A 24,777-nucleotide genomic window follows, 5' to 3' on the forward strand; every position below is an offset into this window, starting at 1 on the left:
GCATTATCATCCTCTTTGAATAGGGGTCAGGGTGGAGAGCTGCAGAGTTCAAGCCATCCATTCATTCATCTGCTGACATGCCTCATGCGCCAGTTTCTAGGTACACAGAATTAACAAGACAGAGTCATTGCCCCAGAGGACCTCATACCCTTGTGGGGGACTCAGATCTGTAAACACGGTGACAGGTGCTGGGCAAGCAGTCTGCCCACTTGGGCCCCAGCAGAAAGGACAGTCAAGGAAACAGACCAGCGAAGCCCCTCACCGTGCAGCACCCCCAGGGAGCCACATACCTGTCTGCTTTCCTGATTTTTGCTTCTCTCTCTGTCTTCGCGTGATGCTATCTCTCAGCCGTTTAAGATTTTCCTGGAAAAAAAAAATTAGTTTATTTTTAAAGTATACACCAGAATTGTACCCTCTGGGCATTAGAGTTTCTTTCTAATTTTATGCTATTTGCAAGATATATCACATTGCAATAGCATTTCCAACATGCAAATGAGGTTGAGTGCATTTGCAATCGGCCCCCAGAGAAATCCACATCCTTTTAGACGCTGTGCCTGAAGAGAAGATACCCTGTCCACAACAAAGTATCTCCCCTCCTCTCTGGTTCCCAGCTCCTTCTCAGTCTTATAAACCCATCACCCTTCTTACACATCCCTCAGCCAAGCCAGCCTCTTACCTGCTCACAAACTCTCTACCCACTTTTCTGACTCTAAGATTGTGTCTTCACACCGTTCCCCTGACCCCGAGGAACACTGATTCCATGACTCTGTCTGTTCCAAGCATAGGTCACCTTCTAAGCTCCCCGAGATTGCTCCAGTCCTTAGTGCTGCCCATGCCATCTGGCACTGGGCTATGCTGCCTTGTCCTCTGTGTGTGCGTGTGTGGGTATTGTCTCTTTGGAGGTACTGTGAACTCTCGATGGGCGAGAGGCCAGGTCTTGTACTTTTCTGTAATTCTGCAGTCTTCTCTATTGTGTTCATTCAATAAATGTTGAACAGACATGTGAGGGTGGAAATTTGTTGCTATTTTAGTCAATAAACAGCAACCATCTTGAAGTTAAGTGTCTGAGCTGTCTAGGGAAATGCCCCAGAGACTAACATCCAGACCACCGGGTTGGAGCAGAAGGTTTCCACGAGGGAGCCACGGAGGCAGGACTGAAAGGTTGGTTGGGTTGTGACTGCAGCTGAGAGACTGAGCTTGGTCCAGGAAGCAGCAGGGAAACACTGGAAATTGTGGGCTGGCCATAGCTTTAAGGTCTGGCAGAGAGGAAGGAAAGGAGTTGGAGGCAAGGAGACCCACCTGGAGATGATGTGATAGGGCAGATGCAGGCAAAACAAGCCAGCATGGGATGTGGCTGGGAATGCAAAGAAAGGAGCAGAGGCAAGACGAAGAATGTGACAGAGCAAGACATGCAGCTGGCTGGATATAGGGGAGTGTGGAAGGGCCCAAGAGATTCTGAGGTCTGCACCTCAGCCTCTGGAAGGTAACAGTGCAATGAACAGAAACATGGAGCCAGGAAAGGGAAGCAGCCTTGAGGGATGGTTTGTTGTTGGACGTGCCACAGGTTACGTCTAGGGCACCTCGGGGAAGTGCTCAGCTGGTGGCTGGAAAGGTGTTACTGGAGACAGACATAAGAGACACCTGCACTGAGAAGGGAACCTGGATGGAGCCTGCTGGTGGGAGGGAGAAGTGAAGGAGTCAGTGGGGTTGACAGAGAGTGGAGAAAAGGATGACAGGGCAGTCCAGGAATGGTCTTCACACCCTCCAGTCCCTGGATGGAGGGGAGGGCACTCCAGAAGTACCAGGAGGCTGTCAGAGCACGGAGTAGTCTCAGCTCCCAGGACTGGGATTCTCTGCCATGTCTAACATGAATCCAGTCATCTGCTACACACAAGAGTTCAGGCAAGTTCATGGGAAGGCAAGAAGCCTCCTGGATGTGGATAAAGAAAGATAGCTGGCATTTGTTATATATTTACTATGTGCCGGGCATGCTAATAGCTTCACATGGTTTACATCATCTAGTCCTCTCCCTTCAGATTTCAGAGATGGGAACACGGAGGTACAGAGAGGCCAAGGTTATCCAGCCCCAATAGGCAGAACAAGGCTGAACTCAGGCTGCCTGGCTCTGGAGCTGGGGCTGCTCCAAAAGACCTGCCACGTGGCACCAACTTGGCAAGGAGAAAGAAACTCTGTATTTGCCTAGGACCAGCCTGTTCCTAGCAGCACTGCAGCCTGGGTCTCCCCAGTGAGGAAGACGCTGGGTTCCTGCGTTCAAACCCCTAGAGGGAGGGAGGTAGCCCGCAGAGCAAGTGACCCTGTTTAGGAAGCACTCAGTAGGCAGATGATGTGGTGAAGAGAGCCTAGCCTCTGGAGTGAGAAAGGGATCATGAGAATCCTGACTCTGCCTCTTCACCTCTCTGAGCCTCAGTTGTCTATAAAATGGGAGCAATGACACATTTCACGTGCATGCTGTGAGGGGCGGAGGAGAGTAGGTCAACTCAGACCTTAGCACAGTGCCCCAGACTGTTGTCAGAGCTGGACAAATGCTGCTTTAGGACTCACATCCCCACTTCTCACTGTATGGGGTTGTATATCCTTGTGTAAATAGCAAGAGTCTCCTCTCACAGCCCAGCCCTGCAATCCAGCCTCCTCCTGAGCTGGAACTGCTGGGATGGGCACGAGGTGGCCCTTCCCGGATCTTTGCCTTGTGTTTGCACACATGCCTACGGAGTTTGTGTGTGTGTGTGAGTGTGCTTTTTTTTTTTTTAAGTATATTAGAGCAGTCTTTATATTTTATTTATTTTTAATGGAGGTACTGGGGATTGAACCCAGGATCTCGTGTGTGCTAAGCATGCACTCTACTACTGAGCTATGACCTCCACGCAAGTGTGTTTAACTTGGGTAGTTTTATGTCTGCTACTTGTTTTGTTCACTTAATCATATTTCTTGGGAGCTGTCCAAGTTCTCTTTGAGTTCTAAAGTGTGATAGTTCTGTGGGAGTGTTGGCACTATGAGCAGAGAGAGGGCCTCTGAAAAGAAAAAAGCTGGAAAGCAAAAGTATAGGGCCACACACAGAGGAAGCGGCAGGCGCAGAATTACAGTTTACAGCTGAGTTTTGGTTCCTGCTCTGTAGCCACATAACACCAGGAAAAGCCATCCAGCCTCAGCCAGGGAGCCATGTGGTTACAAACTGCGGCTGACAGATACACATACGCACTGACTCACCAGGACACTCAAACAAGCAGCCGCAGGTGTGCAGTTACCACAATACACAGGACAGCCATGGACTCGGCTCTCCTCCACTGCCTAGCAGAGAAACAGATGTGAACCTAATTCCACCCAGAGCCAGTTACCTGCTGGAAGCGAAAGGATTCAGACCGCTTCTTCTGGTTGAGCTGCCACTCTTTGAAGTGCAGCACGGCCTCATCCACGTTGACGATGCCCAGCTTCACCTGCTCCTGGAGGGTAATGAGCTGCCGCTGGCCGGGTGTTTTCATCCCAGCAAAAGGGTCATATACACTCGACTGAGGCCTGTCCCTCCACGGTCTGACAGGTGGCTCTGGAAAGGATGGTGAAACTCAGCTTGATAGCTCCCTCACTGGGGAGAGCTGACCGGGTGAGTAGTGTTAATGAGGCTTAACGGGCTCAAGAGGACGTGTCTCAAAAGAACAATTACACGTGGAACCAAGAAGGGGGAGGTATGACGTGGAGTCAAGGAGAGGGAAGCAGCTAGTAATTTCAAAGCCTGTTGCACTAAAGTAGATGAGGCCGCAACATTTTAGGGAGGTGTGGCGTCCACTGGATGAGTCAACAGAATCCCCCAAGCCTGAATTACTGGAGTGATTCAGAGAGTAATTTAGAGCAGTGTTTCTTAACTGCGGCATTATTGACAATCTGGACCGGATAATTCTTTGTTGTTGCGGAGGCGGCTGTCTTGTGCACTGTAGGATGTTTAGCCTCATCCTTGGCCTCTACCCACTAGGTGCCAATAGCTTCCACTTCCTTGGTTGTGACAACAAAAAATGTCCCAAATATTGCCAAACGACCTCTGGCAGGGTGAGGAGTGCGGTGGAGGAGAAATCACCGCCAGTTGAGAACCACTGCTTTAGACTAAACTCCACTCCCAAAAGAGAACATACAGGAACGCCTAACCAGGATGCTTCTCCCAGCACCACTTCCAGCCCTCCCCATCTTAGCAGCATGGGGCACAATGATTATGGACCCATGGGCACGAGATCCCAGAGAAGACTGAAATGCTAATGGGATCATGACCCAGGTCCAATGTCACCAGGTATAAATTACCTGCTGGGACCCAACTGGCTCTTCTTGGATTGTTCCCGTGCCAACCTCTCCTCCCAACAAAAAATGTATAGTTCCCTGCTTTGGAGAGTCTAGGTAAATATGAAACCAACCCCTCTTGCTCAGGCTGTGACTTCACTAAGTTCTGCGGGGAACAAGCTACCTGCAGAGGTGATGGAGCCACTGGGGCATGTGAAACCAACTTGACGTTCTACTGCTCATTTCCTTTAGGGCTACCTTTGATTCTAAATTTCTCCAGCAGGTCCCCATTTGGGCATTGCGATTCAGAGAGGTGACATTAAGGAAAAAGAGATGACTTCACCCATATTGAAAAAACTTCCAAGAAGCTTATCTATCATTCTTACCAACCATTCACTCATCTGTCTACATACACTCACACACCTTTCTCCCACATTTGCCCTTTTCAAGGCTGTCTTTAATTGTATTGGGAGATGGAACGTGAGGAGGAAAAAAAATGCACAAGCCAACCAGATCCAATCTCCTATTGCTGGAGTCCATGGGGATGTTTTCAAATGTTTAGATGGTGTCATGATTCCTTTTCAAAAGAATCACCAATGGGATAATACTGACTGCCTCTGTTTGGCACAAAGAAATTAATGAAGAATAAAAAATCACTTATCTCTTCAAACTTCCTTAAAAGATCTTTTGAAAAAAAGAAAAATGTTACCTAATGGTAAGCAAAATGTCTCTCAAATACAGTTGAATTAAACTATGCTCCAGCTAATACAGGTAGGGTAAGTTAACAGCACGGTAGGGCTAAATCTACCAGGTAAAGACTGGATGCTGGGCCGCCCACTCTTATCCGATGGCATCAGTCTCAATGTTTAAACTGTACTTTTGTTTGTTATTATAGACACCTTCTGGCGCAGTAATATTATTGGTATAATCAATTTGTGCAACTTTCTAAAGCACCCCAATCTCCTCTCCCTTTACCATCAGAACAGTTCTACCTAAGGTATCACTTGAACCTCTCTGTTTTTCAATGCCAAGGAGCTGTTACACCTGAAAATTACTGAAATGTAAACACTTCAACCACCTAGAAGTCCAGGTTATACGAAAGGAAGCTAAGGACATCTGGCTTACCTTTCCGGAGGCTTTCTGAAGAAACATATAAATTCCCAGGCCGCTCTTGGCTTTTTTCTGCAAAAACTAAGAGATAAAGAATAATCTAAGTAAAGCAAAATCAGATATTTGGTAATCTGATTTACAGCCTTTCTAAAAGGCCTTGTAATATTTTATACATTTACCAGAAAAAAGTTCACCAAAATCTTGTGCCAAAAAAAATAATAATAGGTCACATCTTACTTGGACCACTATACACAGTTTTATAAACCAAAACTCTAGAAGGAGGCAACTAATGAGCAGAAGCAATAGAAATTATGAAATGAAGACAGATCATACAGACAAAGTCTCAAACCAGAAAGACAAAGTCAGCCAGAGGACATGATCAGCATTTAAGAGATCATTAAAGAAAGGGGTACTGTGAACAAGGACGTGTGCTGGATCCCTGAATACCTGAAGCGAGCCACGGAAGGCCCTGAAGTTTGAGAATAAAAGGAAGTGCCACTTAGCATATCAGCAAGTGTCCTAAGACAGAACTCGGAGCAGTGGAGCAGGTAAAATGTGTACACAACTCTAAAGGGACTTGGATAAAGTCACCGATGCGCAGTGGACCCATAAAGGCTCATAGGAAAGCTGGAAATTGACAAACGTTCACTTAGTGGTGGTACTGCATGGTGGTTATGGTTCCCAGGGCTCTGCACGTGACTTTGGGATTCAAATTCTGGCTCTGCCACTTATGAGCCATATAATCTTGGATAAGATGCTTGACTTCTCCTGGCCTCAGTTTTTTGATCTGTAGAATGAGGATGATAATTGTACCTTCTTCACTGGGCTGTAGTGGGGATTACATGAGTTAATACCTGGAAAGTGCTTAGAACAGTGTCTGGCACATGTAAGCGCTCCATGTTAGATTTCCTTAACATTATTCACATCTAAACCCTGAGATTGATGCCAATAGGTCAGCAATATCTTGGCATGCTAGTTAATATAAGTGATGTCTCTACAGTTTTTTTTATAGTTTATAAAATAGTTTCCTATACATTATTTCATCTGACCTTCATGATAAGGCTCTGGCAGAGTATTATTATACATCAATGTACACATATATTATTATGATACCCATATTATAGATGAGGAAACTGAAGTTAAAGAGGGTCAAATTATTTACCTAATGTCCCATACTTTACAGTTGAAAAATATAAGAGTTAGGACTTGAACTAAGGTATTCTAGCCTCCAAATCACTGCCTTTTTTGTTATCTTCTGCTTCTCTCCTGTCCTTTGCTTCCCCACAGTTTCCTAGCAAGTCCAACAGGGCTCTTTAGGAATCACCTGTCCCAACTGCTTCCCCACCATAAGCTAGGCCATCAACACCCTCTCCCCACCTCCTGCCATTTAGGCATTATCAGTATATATTTCAATGCTTATTAATTTGGGTTCCCTTAGAAGGAGACCTGGGGACAAGGATCCAAGTACAAGTAGTCAATGTGGGCGGTGATGGAAATGACAGGGAAGTGGATACAGCAATAAAACAGTGGGTTATCGAGTGAATCACCATGGTGGGCAAGCTGGGGGGCTCTGGAAAACAATGCAGAACATGCACTTTGGTGTTCTCCCAGTAGAGGGGTCAGTAAGCTAGGGTAGTCAGCCACCAACCCCATTCTGTCAGCAGCTGGTAGGGGGGTGTCCAAAAGTGACAATTCCCCAACTCTTCCAGCCTGTCCTGTAAGAGGGCAAGGGAGGCTCTGGTTGCTAGAGGAAGTCATTAGGCTAAGACACAGGTTCTGACAGGCAGGGTCCAGCCAGTAGGCACAGAAACGTAAAGAGCTAGAGGTGTGTGGGTGGGGCACCAACAGTGTCTGCTACACACACCAAAGGAGATGTTGCCCAAGGGATGGCAAACCACGAGCACTGACGGCATTCGGCCATACATAATATTCCTCAACTGTATTTCTACCCAGTTGAGGGTTGCCAGATTTAACAAAGCAAAACCAAAAGCAAAAAAGAGTGCAATGTTTGGGGCTTACACTAAAAAATTATTTGCTGTTTGTCTGAAATTCATACTTACTGTACTTTATCTGACAACTCTAGCCCTGTTACCTCTGCAGCTCTGATTGAGGGCTGCCTTCTCCAGTTCATGATCTTTTGCCACATCTTCCACAACCTGCTTACACTATTAAAAATGAAATGGAGGTCATGTGCACAAATCTGGCAAGTCTCATACTCTTAAACTACTTATAATCATATTAATAAAATCAAGTCCTAGAAGATAGTGAAACTGACAATGCTAGAAGCATCAAATGTCCCAGGGATCATTATGAAGAAGTCAAAACCCAATTCTCACCAATCTGTATCAATGTAGGTAGGTAGATAGCCCAGTATGGTGCCTGAAAGCCAGGGTTGTGGGAGTCAGACTCCCTGAGTTCAAATTCCAGCTCTCCTAATGTGGTCATCATTAGACCTCTGTAAGCCTCCATTTTCCTCATCCATAAAAAGGGGATGATAATGGCCCTTACCTAACAGATTATTGTAAAGATTAAATGACATGTTCTAGATAGGGTACTCTGGGTAGATTTCAATAAATGTTAGCTATTAAAATTTACTAACAAGAAGAAGAGGAGGAAGAAGAGTTTCAGGAGATAAAATTTATCAGTGCTTTTACCATTTGGAGTAGAGGAAAATCTTGTTTACCTCTGTCTTCATACTGTGCATGAATGCCTCCAGGAAGGCCAGAAAACTGAATCTGATCACTGCCCCTAGCCTAGCTCCAGAATCAGCCCCAAGCTCTGACTCTGTCCCTTGCAGCTGGTTGAAGACCATTCGGAAGGGGACGGTCTCTGAGCAGTGGTTCAGAAGGTAGAGGATCCAGGGAATTCCTGCTGGGAGGCTCTGAAGACCCCACTGGGCATCATTTCCTGCCATACTTGCCTTTAGAAATGTATGGTTCATTGTCAGACAGGTGGTGAGTACCAGAAGCACTGGCCTCTGGCCTGGGCACTGGGACAGGGGGCCTGCTGGCCAGGTCCACAGAAAAGGCCTCATCATCATCCACTGTGTGGTAAACATCTTCCTCCTCCTGACCAAGACGGTGCGTGTCCCTCTCCAAACTGGCCATTCCTATGGTGTTGCCTAGAAACATAGAAAAAGGTGACTGAAAGTAATTGCCAAACCCTGTGGCCCGCTGGGCCCCACAACCAACCACCCCAAGCCCCAGCCCCACCCATCAGTGGCTGGCAGCCTCCGCTTGAGACAGGGCCTGGTAGGGCCAGCCCCACCTACCAGCATGCCCACAGTGGTTGGCCTCATCACAAAAGAAGGGCCCACCTAGCCCACATAGGGGGCAATACTAGAGCATATAGCTCTTGTGACCAGAGAGGAATGTGCTACTGGGCCCCAGAGGACGTCTTCTACATAAAGTTCTTCTCTAAGATTAGAAAATACAATCAACCTATCTAACATATAAATATAAAAACAGAATTAGGCAAAATCAGAGACAGAAAAATATGTCCCAATTGAAAGAACAAGATAAAACCCCAGAAGAAGAATTAAGTGAAATAGAGGTCAGCAATCTATCTGACAAAGAGCTCAAGGTAATGATCAAAAAGATGCTCAATGAACTCTGGAGAAGAACAGATGAACACAGTGAGAAGCTTAACAAAAAGTTAGAAAATATAAAGAGGAATAAACAGAGTTGAAGAATACAGTAACTGAAATTTAAATCATACACAAGAAGGAATCAACAGTATATCAGATGATACAGAGAAACAGATCAGCGAACTAGGAGACAGAGTAGTGGAAATCAGTTAACCAAACAGAAAAAAAGAAAAAACTATTATAAAATATTAGAACAATTTACAAGGCCTTTAGTACAACATCAAGCATACTAACATTCACATTATAGGAGTCCCAGAAGGAGAAAAGAGATCAAAAGGGGCAGAGGACATATTTGAATAAATAATAGCTGAAAACGAGATCCACACCAAGACATATTGTAATTAAAATGACAAACATTAAAAATAAAGAGAGAATCTTAAAAGCAGCAAGGGAAAAGCAAGTAGTTACAATTATATACAAGGGAACTCCTATAAGACTATCAGCTGACTTTTCAGCAGAAACTTTGCAGGCCATAAGGGAGTGACACCACACATTTAAAGTGATTTTTTAAAAAAAACTACAGCCAAGAATATTCTACCTGGCAAGGCTATCATTTGAGATTTGAAGGAGAGATAAAGAGTTTAATAAACAAGCAAATGCTAAATGAGTTTAGCATCACTAAAGTGACTTTATAGAAAATGTTAAGGGGAATTCTTTAAGCTGAGAAAAAGCACAACTAGAAATATGAAAATTAAGAAGGAAAAATCTCATAGGTAAAGGCAATTATACAACAAAGACAATGGACCAACCACTTATAAAGCTAGAAGGAAGGTTAAAAGACAAAGGTAGTAAAATTATCTATATCCGCAATAAATAGTGAAGGGATACAGAGAACAAAAAGATGTGAAATATGAAGTCAAAACATTAAATATGAAGGTGGATAAAAATGCAGGGTTGTTAGAATATATTTGAACTTAAGAGATCAAGCTTAAAATATATATGTATATATTATACACACACACACACACACACACACACACACACGTGTGGTTATATATAAGCCTCATGGTAACCACAAAACAAAAATCTATAACAGATATATACACAAAAAGAGAAAGAGATCCAAATATAATACTAAAGATAGTCATCAAACCACAAAAGATAAGAACAAAAGAAGAAAAGAATAAGAAAGAACTATAAAAACTCCAGAAAATAATTAGCAAAATTTCAATAAGTATATGCCTATCAATAATTACTTTAAACGTAAATGGACTAACTGCTCCAACCAAAAGACATAGAGTAGCTGAATGGATAAAAAAACAAGACCCCCTTCAGATCTAAAGAGACACACAGACTGAAAGTGAGGGGATGAAAAAAAAAGTATTCAATGCAAATGGAAATCACAAGAAAGCCAGGGTAGCAATACTTAGACAAAATAGACTTTAAAACAAAAACTGTGACAGAGACAAAGAAGGACAATGCATAATGATAAAAAAGATCAATCCCACAATAAGATATAACAATTGTAAATACATATGCACCCAACATAGGAGCACCTACATACATGTAGCAAATATTAGTAAACATGAAGGGAGAAATTTACTGTGATACAATAGTAGTAGGGGACTTTAATACACCACTTACATCAAGGGACAGATAAAAAAATCAGTAAGAAAACACTGGCCTTAAATGATACATTAGACCAGATAGACTCAATAGATACATATATAAGAATATTGCATCCCAAAACAACAGCATACACATTCTTGTCAAGTACACATGGAACATTCTCCAGGGTAGATCATGGGCTAGGCCACAAAACAAGTCTAAATTAAAGAAGACGGAAATTGTATCAAGCATTTTTTCTAATCACAACAACATGAGACTAGGAATCAGCTACAAGTTAAAAAAAAAAAAACTACAAGAACACAAATACATGGAGGCTAAACAAAATGCTACTAAACAGCCAATGGGTCACTGAAGAAATCAAAGGGGAAATTTAAAAAATACCTGAAGGCAAATGAACATGGAAACACAACAATCCAAACTCCATGAGACTTATAAAAAGCAGTTCTAAGAGTGAAGTTATAAGCCTACTTCAGGGAACAAGAAAAATATCAAATAAACAACTTAACCTTATACCTAAAAGAATTTTAAAAAAAAAGCCAAACAAAACAAAACAAAAAATAAAGTTAGAAGAAGAAAAGAAACAATAAATATCAGAGCAAAAATAAATGAAATAGAGACTCAAAAACAATAGAGATCAATGAAGCTAAGAGCTGGTCCTTTGAAAAGTTAAACAAAACTGATAAACCTTTAACTAGACTCATCAAGGAAAAAGAGAGAGTGAGCGAGAAGGCCCAAATAAATAAAATCAGAAATGAAAGCAGAGAAGTTACAACTGACACCACAGAAACACAAAGGATTACAAAATGGACAGAGGACCTGAATAGACATTTTTCCAAAGAATACACATGGATGCCAAACAGACACATGAAAAGATGTTCAACATCACTAATCATCAGGGAAATCAAAAGCACAAGGAGGTATCACACCTGTCAGAATGGCTGTTATATAAAAGACAACAAATAACAAGTGTTGGCAAGGATGTGGAGAAAAGGGAATCTTGGTGCACTGTTGGTGGGAATGTGTATTGGTTCAGACACTATGGAAAACAGCATGGAGTTTCCTCAAAAGATTAATAATAGAATTGTCATATGATCCAGCAGTTCCACTTTTGGGTATTTATGAGAAGAAAACAAAAACACTAATTCAAAAAGATATGTGCACCCCAATAGTTACTACAGCAGTATATACAATAGCCAAGATACAGAAGCAACTTAAGTGGCCATTGATAGATGAATGAATAAAGAAGATGTGGCATATATACACAATGGAATATTACCCAGACATAAAAAAGAAAGAAATCTTGCCATTTGTGAAAACATAGAGGGACCCAGAGGGTATTACTGCTTGGTGAAATAAGTCAGACAGAGAAAGATAAATATAGTATGATTTCACCTATATGTGGAATCTAAAAAGCAAAACAAATGAACAAACATAACAAAACAGAAACATAGTACAGAGAACAAACAGGTGGTTGCCAGAGGGGAGGTGGGTAGGGGGATGAAAAGGAAAAAAAAGGTAACTATGTGAAGTATGAATACTAATTAGCTTTATTGTGATGATCACTTTGCAATGTATATTTATATGAAATTATCAATTATATACCTTAAATATGTGTAATTTTTGTTATTTATACCTCAATAAAGCTCAAAAAATATTTTTTAAAAAAAGAAAGCAGTGGCCCAATGAGCTGGGTGATTGTTAGTCATTGAGCAAAGAGAGCAACCACACCTTAATTGAACAGTACTGCCCTTTGGCAAAGGGCTTTCCCCTTTATCATCTCCTGTAGGATCCACTCAGAAACCCATGTAAAGCAACTAAGAAAACACTGATATCACCTTCATTTGCCACCCGTCGGTGCAGGAAAAGGAAGTGAGCGCTAGGCTCTGTCATCTCAATTTTACATCTGGGATTCAGTTATACATCTCATTAGGACTAGGGAAAAGAGAGCACAGCCCCCAAAGCTGAAGGATGCTTGGAAGTACGCCCTGGTGTCCGGGCTGCAGCGTGAGGGTGGCCTGGAGCCCTCACTAGCAACGGCTCCTGCATCCTTCTCCTCAGCATCAAAATGACACAGTAAATCCTTCCCAAGGACTTCTTCTGTGCCAAGCACTATTCCAAGTGTATTGCCCACATCATCTCCTTTGATTCTGTAACAATGCAGTGGAGTAACTACGATCATTATTCTCGCTTTGCAGATGAAGAAATTAGAGCCTTGTGCACTTTTAAGTAAGTTGCCCAAAGTCAACTAGAGCCAGATTGGCACCCAGCAAAGCTAGTTCCAGAGTGTGTGCTCTTCACCTCCATGCTCCACTGCTTCTTTTGCAACCTTTGCCCTACTCTGCTCTCCACTGACCAAAAAGATTTAGGACAGAAGCTTGCCTCCCACCCTCTGTCCCTGGACTGGGACAGGTTTTCTCTGCCTCCCTCCTGGTGACAGGCTTCAATGTTCTGTACTGGGACCTGATTGCAATATCCTCATGGCTTCGAGAATCTCAGCGGACCTGGCTTTGTATGCCTTCTGCCCCACTTACATACAAGCTGTGTGATCTTGGGCATGATATATAACTTCTCTGAGCCTAATTTCCCTCTGAGACCTACTCATAGGAGTACTGTTAGGACAAAATGAAATAATAAAGGAATATATCAGTACCTGCACATAGTAGGTGCTTCTCTCTCCCTCCTTCTTCTCCCTAGCACCATTTAGTCAACAAATCTCTATTAAATGCCTGTTTAACATACATGAATAAATAATGCATGGGCCTTCTTCCTGTGGGATTTCCAATCCGGTGATTTATTGGGAATTTTTTCTTTGCATCTTTTCTGAGCTGTGGGGAGATTGCTTTTGGCTTCCCTGGGTTCTGGGTCCAGAGGACTGACCAGGCTGGTCCCAACTCATTAGAGGGCTCTGACCTCAAGGAAGTTTACATTTAGTGGGAAAGCCCCAATCTTTTCATCTTTGAATATCTTATACAGGGCTTGAAGAAATTCTGGGACGGCTTTTCTGATGTTAACAAAATGAAATGTCCTGGGGGAGTTGTTGTCTACCCTGCAGGGTGAAGGTGATTCCCACGGTGCCGGTCCCTTAAGCACAAAAGTACTGAATTCTGCCCTTAGCGTATGAAAGCAGCCATAGGCAACGCTAAAGGAACAAACACAGTGTGTGCCAATAAAACTTTATTTACAAAAACAGGCAGCTGGCCAGGCTGCTATTCGTCTACCACTGCTCAGAATTTCTCCTTCCTCTTTACTGTCAAAACAAATTTTCCCATCCTCTTAACACCCTGCTTTCTATACCTACTTGATCAACAGACCCCACCATATATTGTAAATGATTGAACAGAATTAAGGAATTACTCATATCAACATCCTCCACCTTTGAAACCTTCAATAGTAATAATAATAACAACAAAATAAGCCTTTATTGCTTGTTACATGCCTGGCCCTTCTCTGAGACCTAATATACAATAATTCGTTTAATTCTCACAATATTCATCTAATTTTACAACTGAGGAAAATAAGACCCAGAGGAATTAAATAACTTGTCCAAGGTTTTCCAGCTAACCTAAGTGGGAACTGGGTACAGATCAGAGTCCATGTTCTTAATCACTATGCAATACAGCCTCGACTTAATGATACCTGTGTTATATCCTCCTATATTCTCCCCCTTCCTCAGAAAGTAAAGTCTCTTGAGGGTACTGATCATATCTCATTTTTCTTTGTGTCCCCCAGGCCAACATCCAAAACAGTGCTTTGCTTACAGTAGGTACTTACTAAATTTTGGTCAAAGAAAAACAAACACATGCATTTAAAAGAGGTCTTGCTGAAGGTAATGTGTTTATCCAAAGGAGTGGCTCCAGTGGTGGGAATTTCTGGCTTACTTGTAACAGGCTGATGGAGGAGCTTGTGGAGATAAAGTACCTTTAGTCACACCATATGCATGTACATGGAAGCCCATTCCTTGAGTGGAACAACCCTCATATGGAACCGATGTCTTCCATTTGCTTCTCTTTCCCTCTTTTTTCTTCCCTGTTCACTGCCGCAACTTACCTTCTAAAAACTTGCGGATCATAGAGTCCTTAGTGGTCCGAGAAAAACCATCTCCGGGGATTGGACTGGATGTACTGGCCTGAAGCATTTCAACATCTAGAAGGAAAAGGAGACTAAGAGTTTATATGTTGTTCTTCCACACAGGCAAGGACATTTTATAGATGGATATACAAGGTTCAACAAATCAAGAGATTCAGGAATTCATTAAACCATCCATCTACCCAACCATCCACCTAACCATTCATTCCTCTATCCATCCATCCATCCATCCATCCATCCATCCATCCATCTATCCATCCAGTTATCTTATCTACTCAATAAGGACATCCAGTAAGTATGGGGTATAAAGGAAAACAACATTCAGGCCCTTTCCTGGGCCACAGGACTCAAAATGTATAAATATGCACATCTGCAATTGAATGAATGGGCTTAACTTTTAAATATAAAACTGTAGCCTTCTTTAAAACTGCAAACAAATAATTGAAAGCAGGAACAACAAAGAATAAATAAACTGTGGTTTATTTGAACAATGGATCATTTTGCAACAGTTAAAAAGAATGTATTGGAGCTACTTCTATCAACATAGTACCATCTCAAAAACATAACAGCCAGAACTCTATTTTTAGGTCATCCACGTCATTGGTCATTTATAAGGAGGAAGCACAGAGACCTTTGGTTTTCACTATCAAGCATAACTCCATGGAGACATGTGAAAACCATTCAATTACCACAGCAGATTCTACTCAAACCTGAGTAACCAAAAGTGACCTGTTACTTTGTGACTCTGAAGTATGCATTTTGGGAGCAAAAATTCAGCCCTGTGTTACAAGTAAAGCTTTGATATTAAGAAGTTGCATTCAGTAAAGTCATTATCACACAATCACTAGGGACTTGTTTGCTTAGGCAAAATGTGTAGTTTGAAGTTGAATACTATATTTTGAGGAAAAAAATTGAATTTAATCAGTATACACAGATACACTGTTTCCTTACTACTTTGATCTTTGGGGACCAGTTAAATACAACCTGGTGACTTTATGTTTATATTTATATCACATTTCCTAAGAATATTCATTAAAAAGAAGTCATGATCATAAAGTTAAGGATAATGAACTTTACATGGCATAATCTGAGTTTTGAGACAAAATATTTGCATTTATATAGAAAAAAAACCTGGAAAGAAATACATGAAAATGCATACAGTGGTTGACACAACATTGTAAAATAACTATTACTCAATAAAAAAATGTAAGAAAAAATGCATATAGTGGCTATTTCTGAAGTCATATGGATAGATCATGGACATTTCAGATCATGGACACTTTATTTTCTATTTTATAATTTTCTTTGTTTTCCAAATTATCCACAGTGACTTGTGTTGCATTCATACATGAGAAAAACATTATCAACACTTTTTTTTAAAGGCCTAGGTAATTATGATCAAGTATGTACAAATGGATTCCCAAATCAAAAATCAAATCAAAAGGTTATTAAAAATAAATTATGGCTCACCTGTCAATTAGCAGATTGACTGATTTTTTTAATAATAAAAAATGCTGATTTTTAAATATTCAAGTGACCAGATATTACATTATTACATAGCATAGCTCTTACTGGACTTTGTTTCAAACTTTGATAATCTGCTGATAATCAAAATATAAATTTTATACAATAAAAAACAAAACAGAACAGAATGTTGAGTGACAAAGTTGCAGACTGGTGTTTGCAGTATGATATTGTTTATATAAAGTTTTAAGGCCTATAAAACAGTACTATATATGATCTATAAATTCATAAATATGTAGTTAAACATATGAAAACATGCTGACATTCTGGGAAGGATAAATGTTGAATTCATGATAGTGGTTACCTCAGGGAGGGAGAGAGGACAATTGGATTCCAGAGGGGGTTCATAGTGGGTATATTTTTTAAAAATCTGAGGTGAGATGAAAGAATACGTATTTTCAATGAATCAGAACCTTCAAGAAATACATTTTTTAACATTTTTTACTGATTTATAATCATTTTACAATGTTGTGTCAAATTCCAGTGTAGAGCACAATTTTTCAGTTATACATGAACATACATATAGTCATTGTCACATTTTTTTCTCTGTGAGCTACCATAAGATCTTGTGTATATTTCCCTGTGCTACACGGTATAATCTTGTTTATCTGTTCTACAGTTCTGAAATCCCCGCTATCCCTTCCCACCCTCCGCCCCCCTGGCAACCACAAGTTTATATTCTATGTCTGTGAGTCTATAGAAGAAATACATTTTTGAAAATCAATATGCTGCTACCTGTTTCCCCCAAACAGGGGGAAATAAGATTCTATTTTTGTATTTTCTTGTATATGCAAAAAGAAACTCTGGAAGGAAATGTAAGAAATTAAGATCAGAAATTAAGATTAAGGTTTCCTGGGAACTAGAAAGATAACAGACAAAAACTAGAGAAAGTTTTTTTTCACTGCTCATCTTTTTATATTTTAGTTTTTTAGCCTATTGAAAAAATAATGGAAATAAAAGCAGAGCTCTGATCATGTTTGTGTTACCTTAAATATTATCCAAAAAGGAAGAAAGAAAGAGAAGCCAACTTCCTTTTTCCACCATTTCAGTTTAATGTTTCCTGAAATAGTGGAGACATTACAATGTACCTTGATAACCTCTAGTCCAAAGCCCTGTGATTCCAAATGAGGAAACTGTCAATTCAGCGAACCTCTCTTGTCACCACTGAATTATATAAAGTAAACCATAGAGCAATTAGGGTGACTTACTGATCCTGACACATACCTAGAGGTATTTTAACTTTAAAAATAAATTTCTGATAAGAACTCACACTTAATTCATTCCTTAAAAATTCAAGAGCAGGAAACTCCTCTTATGAGATTTCTATTTAAATTGCTTAATTGTGGTCTTATGGAACATTTTCCGCATGGAGTTAGAAAATTAGGAAGAAAGACATATCCTCTGGGTGTGCCCTACTGGGAGCAGGACCCTCCTCTACCTCCCTACCCTGACCCCTACACCCCTTCAGCCATCTGACCCTGACCCAGACACCTTCTGAAGCACCTCATTCACACAACAGAGGAATAGACCCTGAAGGAAAGGGTCTGCTTGCACCAGACACCCCCAGATATGAGGGGAGGGAGAAATTTTATGTCCAGTGCTGCATCCTCCGGGAAACCACAGCCCCCTCGGGTCCAAGCATCTCTAAGAACCTGATGGAGGCAGAGCAGCTTCAATCACCAATAACCAAATCCCCCAGGCTGGCAACACCAGAGCACAAATCCTCCACACACAATTGGTCACCCCACTGGCAGTGGTCAAAGAGTCACACACGGTCTAGCTATTTCACTAACACAGTTGAGTTCGAGAGAACTGTTTCCATATCCAAAATGCAGCTGCAAAATTGAAGGAGCTACAAAGAGTGTTAGAAAAACAAAATGTAGAAGAAAATGGAAGCAGCAACAGCAGCCCTGGCTGAACCAGGCACACTACGACACTAATAATGTGGGTTTCTGCCTGGGGTACTATGACCCCATCTTAATGTGCTGAATACTTTGTGGATTAAAGGAAAAGGCAGAAAAAAAGAATGAGCACGGGTAATAAGACATATCAATATCATGATCCCTAGATACAATGCACTGAGGAGGACGCGGTATTTCCACAGCATTCTTGCCCAAAATTGGTAACTCCAGTCCAATCGTAGGAAACATCTGACAAACCCAAACTGAGGGGCATTCTACAAAATAATTGGTCAGTGTTCTTTTGAAGTGTCAAAACGAGGAACGGCTGAGGAACTAACACACACTGGAGGAGACCAAGGAGAAGCAAGAGCATGTACCATGGGACCTTATCTAGGACCCTACCTACAAACAGAAAGAGAACATCAGGGGGAAATGAGTAAAATTGGAACAAGGTCCAGAGGTTAGTTCATGGTATTGCACTGATGTTAATTCTCAGCTTTGTAATTATACTCTGGTTATGTAAGATGTTAATATTAAGGAAACCTGAGTGAAAGGTATACAGGAAGGGTAGTATTTTTGCAACTTTCCACTAAATCTAAAAGTAGTTCAAAATAAAAGTGTTTCTTGTTTTTGTTTTTGTTTTGTTTTAAGAAGAAGGGAGAGGAGGGAAAGAGATGAGAAAAGTAGAGGAAGAAATGTAACAGCAAAACTAAAGAAGCGTAACTCCCTGGGAATGACCTACGCTGACCCTTTCCTGTCCACTTACACTATCAAGTCATCTTCCAGGGACTCCTGTGAGCCATGCACCTGTGAGTATGATGATTGAGGAAGGGCTAAATAAGACACCTGTGACAAAGAGATCTTTTTACTCTACAGTTCACACCTTAACCTATGGTTAAGAGCATGACTTTGGAAGTAGACAAACTAGGATCTGCTCAGTATCAGTCCTGTGACCTTAGTAGAGTTATTTTTCCTCTTTGAGGCACCTCAGAAGGATGGTGAGAGGCTTGGACACTAGGGTCAAAATGCATAGGTTCCAATTTTGACTTTTCCGCTGCTGACGGTAGGAACACCAGTCCAACTGCCTTTTAGATCCAGCTGATCCCTGAGACTCGCAAGTTGACCATGGGCCAAGCTGGTGCCAGTATACTCAGAAGGAGGGAGGACACGGGTCAGCAGAACAGTGCCAAGTGGCCTTCCTCATCTAGGGCAGCCTTGTGCCAAACCAGCAGCTCTCATGTAAGGAGAGAAGACGCATATCAGGCAGGTGGAGGAGGTGCCTTGGTGTCTCATAGGCAAAGCACTTCTCAACTCATGAGTTACATTAGCAACTCCTGAGGCATAGCTTCAGGGTCCCCATAAGAGGCATCCAGAGTCTTTGCCCTCAGGGAAGCCCAGAGTATGGTGCAGTTTACATACAGTTCCTCCCAGTTCCAGATGCAATTTACCAACCAATTAGGGGTCATTTTTATCACAGGCAATCCTGCCTAGAGACACAGTTGACTTATTGGCTCTTATCAGGTTACCAGGTTAACAGAGAGGAAGGCAACCGGAAGGTCAAATTCTCCTGCAGAAAAGGAAATGATAGCTGTTACATTAACTCTTGGGTCGAGTTGTTTAAATCCTCTAAGCTTCTGTTTTCCTGTCTGTAAAATGATGGCAACAATAGTAATTAAGTATCACATAAGTTTATTATCAGTATTAAATGAGCATCTTGCACATGCCTAGCACACAAGAAGTGCTAAATAAATGCTAGCTGCTATTATTACCATTATTATTATTATCTCTATTATTAAATTTTATACCCAGGCTAATGTCTTAAGCAAGGAACAATTTTAAAAAGAGGACTCAATTTATATTTTTTAATAGTAATTATTCATTGGAAGTCAAGTTTCCTCCTTCAGAGTAATGAATGTTTACAGGTTAATTCTAATATCTGAATTTCCACACATATTCTCAAATATCACATGTAATACATTTCCTAATAAAGAATTACACCCAACCAATATGTATTAGAGTACACTCAAAGTATGGGGGCATCTTAAGATAACGAGCCCTAATTCTTTATCATAGAATAATGTGTGGAAATCTGACTCACAAATAAGACTTGCCAGGCATTTACTTGATCATGGCTCCCAAACACCAAGTGCTGGCCAGACAGAGCTGCAGGCTTCTTTTTTCCTTGGCCAAGGCTCTGCCACTGTAGTCCAGATCTGACTTGGAGGCCCTAAACCCAACACTGTGTGCTTTCCTGAGGCTCATCATGCTCTTTATAAGAGGGCTCAGCAATGAACACCATGGGGGAAATTCCAGCAGCTCTTCAATCCCTTCTGGCCTTATGCTGTGCAGCCCAGATCACAGGTAGAGGCTGATCCTAAGGATATCATTTTGATTCCTTCTTCTATTTTTAAGGACCCTTGTGATTATACAGGGCCAACCCAATAATCCAAGATAGTCCCGTTATTTTAAGCCCATCTGATTAGCAACCTTAATCCCATCTGCAACTTTAATTCTCCTTTGCCATGTAATCTAGCATATTAACAGATTCAGGGGCACTATTCTGCCTACCACAGATAGGACCAAATGTCAGCACAGTCAGCCTGCCATGAATTTCCTTCCCACGTGGGACTGGCAAGGGGAACAGGGCACAGGGACTAGGACAACACACTCAAGCAAGTCCATCATACCATGTCCACACATGGACTCAACAGCCCTGGCCTGCTGTAGGCACAGGCCTTATCGAGTCTCTGGATAGGCACAGGCTTAAGTGCAGAAACATAATTTTCTTTCTATTTACATTTTAAATAAAATGATTATTTTATACTGAATTGAGCATAAATATCTTTGAATTATACAGGAACAGTGGATACATACACTGGCCTCCACGTCCCTATTCCACACTCAAGGCAAACAACTAATCAATCATAGCATTCTTTGTGGCCTCAGAATCCTTCTCAACACAGCTCCCCAGGCACTCAATACAACGTAAGTGACACTGGCACATGAAAAATTTAAAACACTGTTTGCCATAGCTATACTAGGCGGTAAATTCTAGAAGCAGCAGATACTACTTTTGTAATAATAAAGAAGAGAAAAGAAAAAGTACCTAGTTGTGTTGTTTGTAGTTACTGAGAGATGAAACCCTCAAACTCTAAATTGGACAACCCACGTGTACGTATAACCCAGGCATACACTGAGTAACACATGAGTGACTGAAACACATAGGAAATTCTGGAGGTGAAGGGAATCATTTCCAGACAAAGGGCATTTTGTAAAGGAAAGGAGAACAGATTCCCTGCATCCTTGGGTGCCCAAGGTTGGTACTTCAGATTCTAAGCCCTTAGCCTTCACCACTTGTCAGTTAAAAAAAAACTGAAATGTGCTGAAACCTGCTGGTCTAAGGAGAAAGTGCAAAGTTCTTTCATTTCATTGGGAAAAAAAAAAAAAAAACAATAACAAGGAGACTCTGGGGCTACAATCTCCTTCTGGGAAAAGCCAGCGGCAGAGTTACACTGTACTTTTTTAAGGAGTCAGTCCAAAAGAAACCATTCCCAGGAAGAAAGAAGCTTGAACAGATGAGAGAAAGCCCAGACAGGCACTTAATTAAGAAATGAGTCAAGCGCAATAATGAATTTTCAAAGCAGCTCATATGATCCTCCTCATGGGACATAAATCTAGATCATTTAGCTGCAGTGGAATCTCCATCCAGATGATGTGTTGTTAATTCAATGGAAAACCTAATCTGAGTATATAATATAGTAAAATGTCAGATACTGGGAGACTATTCTTCTGGAAAGGCTCTCAAACCCTGAAAGCAGGCCAAAAGAATTTTTTTTTCAGCAAGTGCTTTTGTGGCCAGAAAAGAGCCTTAGAGCACATTTGTACGCAAACAGAGTGCTTTGATTGATCATGTCAATGAGAAAGTGCAACCTTTCCACGCCCTCATGGAGAAGCGATGGGAAGGAGAGAGACAGAGAGATAATCACACACATGCAGAGGTGGTAAGAGAGGAGAAGGGAAGGAGAGGAGAGGGACAGAAAGGGAGAGAGACAATGAGAGAGAAACACAGAGAGAGTTGGGGGAGGGGAGAGAGAAACAGAGAGAGACAGAGACAGGAGAATGGCAGTCTGAAATTAGAGAGGCTAAGGAGTGATTGGCATTGCAAAAGAAGAGACTAGCTTGAAAGGGTTAGAAGAAGTAGCATGTTAAGTTTTGTGAATTTCTTAGCAGACAAGTGCCCCAATACGGTGCTCCTGGCAAGCACACAGACCCTCTGCCTTGCAGGACTCAATCCACAGGATGAGCTCCTGGCGGGATGCAATGGGTACCATGACTTACTAAGACCCATGCATCCCACGCTCCCAGCCCATTCTCCACATCCATAGCTGCTCTCTCAGAGGCATCGTGTCTTTTTCCTCCATGGCATTGTCACAGTTTGTAGTTATATACTCAGTTACACTAGAAGGGAAGCTCTGGAAGGCCGGGATCATGTTGGCTTATTTACTGACTTTTCGTCACCTGGCACGATGACTTAAACACTCAAGGGGGTTGATAAATGTTGTTGAATGATTGTGTGAATGAACAAACTGATGAGGAATAAGCAAATGAATACATGAATGTGGAGGTCTTTGGGCTTTGTTAGGGAATCTGGGCATTTCCCAAGCTGAGAAAAGACAAGGACAATTCAGACAGCAGGACCAGCACCAGCAAATGTATGGAGACAAGGAGAAGGCAGCAGGAAATGGCCAAAGATACCTACCCTCAGGGACATCTAACAGATGTCTCACTACCACCTATGGGGAAGTGAAGTCTTTGCATTGGAATGTCAACAAATGGTTCCATGCCACAAAATCTGGGATGACTTCTTATCTGGTAAATCTTAAGTTCGAGAAATAATTGAGCACCTATTGTATAGCCCGTGGGTGATACATACTTCTTAACTGAAGGAGGGGCTCGTAAGCAGAGAGGCATATATGTAACCAGAGTGCAAAGTGATTTGCGTGCCACGCCTAGCTGTGCAGGTGTAGCGGGGGGGCAAGGTCGCTGTTGGTGGTGAGGATTTTATTTTCTTAACTTGAAAACATTCAATCCAGCATGCTTTCACTAAATGCCTATGTGCACAACACAGTTCTCGTACATCTGGAGGAGGCAAAAGCTACAGAAGTCAGGAAGTAGCTTGAGGCTCGCTTTGCTTCACCGGGTCAGTTTCAGCCCCAGACAAGACAGGAACAGCCCCACCTCAGTGTGAGTTCCTTGCTAGAAAGACCCCATGCCTTGCACCCAGCCCCGCTGCCCCAAGGCTCTACTAGCCAGAGTCTTCCCACGATGGATAGCAGGAGGATAGCAGAACCTCAGCTACTGTAGGAAGGACAATTTTTGAGAGAAAAGCATGCAGATGGAGAAGACAGAATGTTCCAGAAGCAAATCAGTAACTTAACAGTTTTGCTTACAAATGGTCCTTCAGGTGGGCTCAGACCTTACCTGGCTGGGCTGTGAGGCCCTTTACTGTGCCCAGCTATGTCCCCAGCTCAGAGGGTACCCAGCTTGCACAGAGAGGCTGTAATCAGAGAGTTCAGGTAAAGAAAACACTGCTGGAGATCACCTGTTACAAAGGCACCAGTTGCCAGGGAGGTTGCTAAGGAAAGCCAGTAAGTTAGTTGAGGCTAAGTGGTCTCTCCACTGTACATAGATGTGAGCCACAGAACTGGGTGGAGGGAGCAGGGGTGCAAAAGAAAAGTTCAACGTGGGAGTCACAGGAAGCGGGTGGATTAGAGTGACATGTGTGAGTTTCATTTCTAGTAGTGAGACATTACACCTTTCTTCTTTTGCTCCTCCTTCCTGATGAAGAAAGACAAGTCTCTGAGACATTTAAGCAGTGCTAAGTGCACAAGTAGATTACCTTGGAAATGGCTGGACAAGGGCCTCCTAGAAATGGCTCCCAAGACCTTAGGACCCAGAGCCTCAGGGAAGTGACCAGTCACTGGACGTGGCTTTCCACATGAAATGTAATACCCAAGACCAAGGACCATCATATCATTCTCTGAAGGTAGGGATAGAAGCAAAAGAAGTAAATGAGAAAAAGATGAGGAGATAGTAAAAGCACTCAAAGAGAGGTGTGCCGTGACTTTTATTTAGTGCTTGCGTAAGCTTACTTATTCTTCATAACATTTATGTCTTACCTAGTACGGAACAGAAAATGATGGTTTACATCTGCAGGGGTCTGGAACAAAAAATTCTCAAGAGAATTGAAAGTTGAAAGTTGGATGACAAAGACATGTAGTTACCACGTGGTGGCAGCATATCTAAACTAAAGACCGTGAGTGTGAGGCGTGTGGTATTGTGTCTGAGCATGAGCCACACCCACTCAAGTTCAGTGGAAGGATCACAAAATCTCAGGATCAGAAGCCACCTTTGCTCCCCAGCCCCCTCCATTCAACACTGGGAGTTTCCCTGACAACCTTCCCACTTCGTGGTTGTTTGCATGCCCTTTGGAGAAGGGGACCTCATTACCATCCCTTTTCCAAAATTCACGTCAGAAGGAGGCCGATTTGTCCCAACACAGTGAGGTGACCTCCCAGGCAACGGTAAGGCGCTAGCTGAGCGCCTGCACTCCATAGTGTTTGTCCTGTGAGCGAATGAATGGATGAGCGAGTGAGTTGGTTA

General features: G+C 42.1%; 1 protein-coding gene across 1 annotated transcript in view; it reads right to left on the reverse strand.

Annotated features, from left to right (window-relative positions):
- Window positions 1-24,777, reverse strand: part of PIK3AP1 (phosphoinositide-3-kinase adaptor protein 1) — a 104,390-nt gene that overhangs the window by 18,305 nt on the left and 61,308 nt on the right. Inside the window, exons 9-13 of the mRNA XM_072971701.1 lie at window positions 14,651-14,746; window positions 8,309-8,509; window positions 5,404-5,469; window positions 3,354-3,559; window positions 291-363 (exon numbers count right to left, since the gene is read on the reverse strand). Coding sequence (XP_072827802.1) covers window positions 291-363; window positions 3,354-3,559; window positions 5,404-5,469; window positions 8,309-8,509; window positions 14,651-14,746 — 642 coding nt within the window. The remainder of the gene's footprint in view (window positions 1-290; window positions 364-3,353; window positions 3,560-5,403; window positions 5,470-8,308; window positions 8,510-14,650; window positions 14,747-24,777) is intronic.

This window comes from Vicugna pacos, chromosome 11 (genome assembly GCF_048564905.1).
Source record: "Vicugna pacos chromosome 11, VicPac4, whole genome shotgun sequence".
NCBI lineage: Eukaryota > Metazoa > Chordata > Mammalia > Artiodactyla > Camelidae > Vicugna > Vicugna pacos.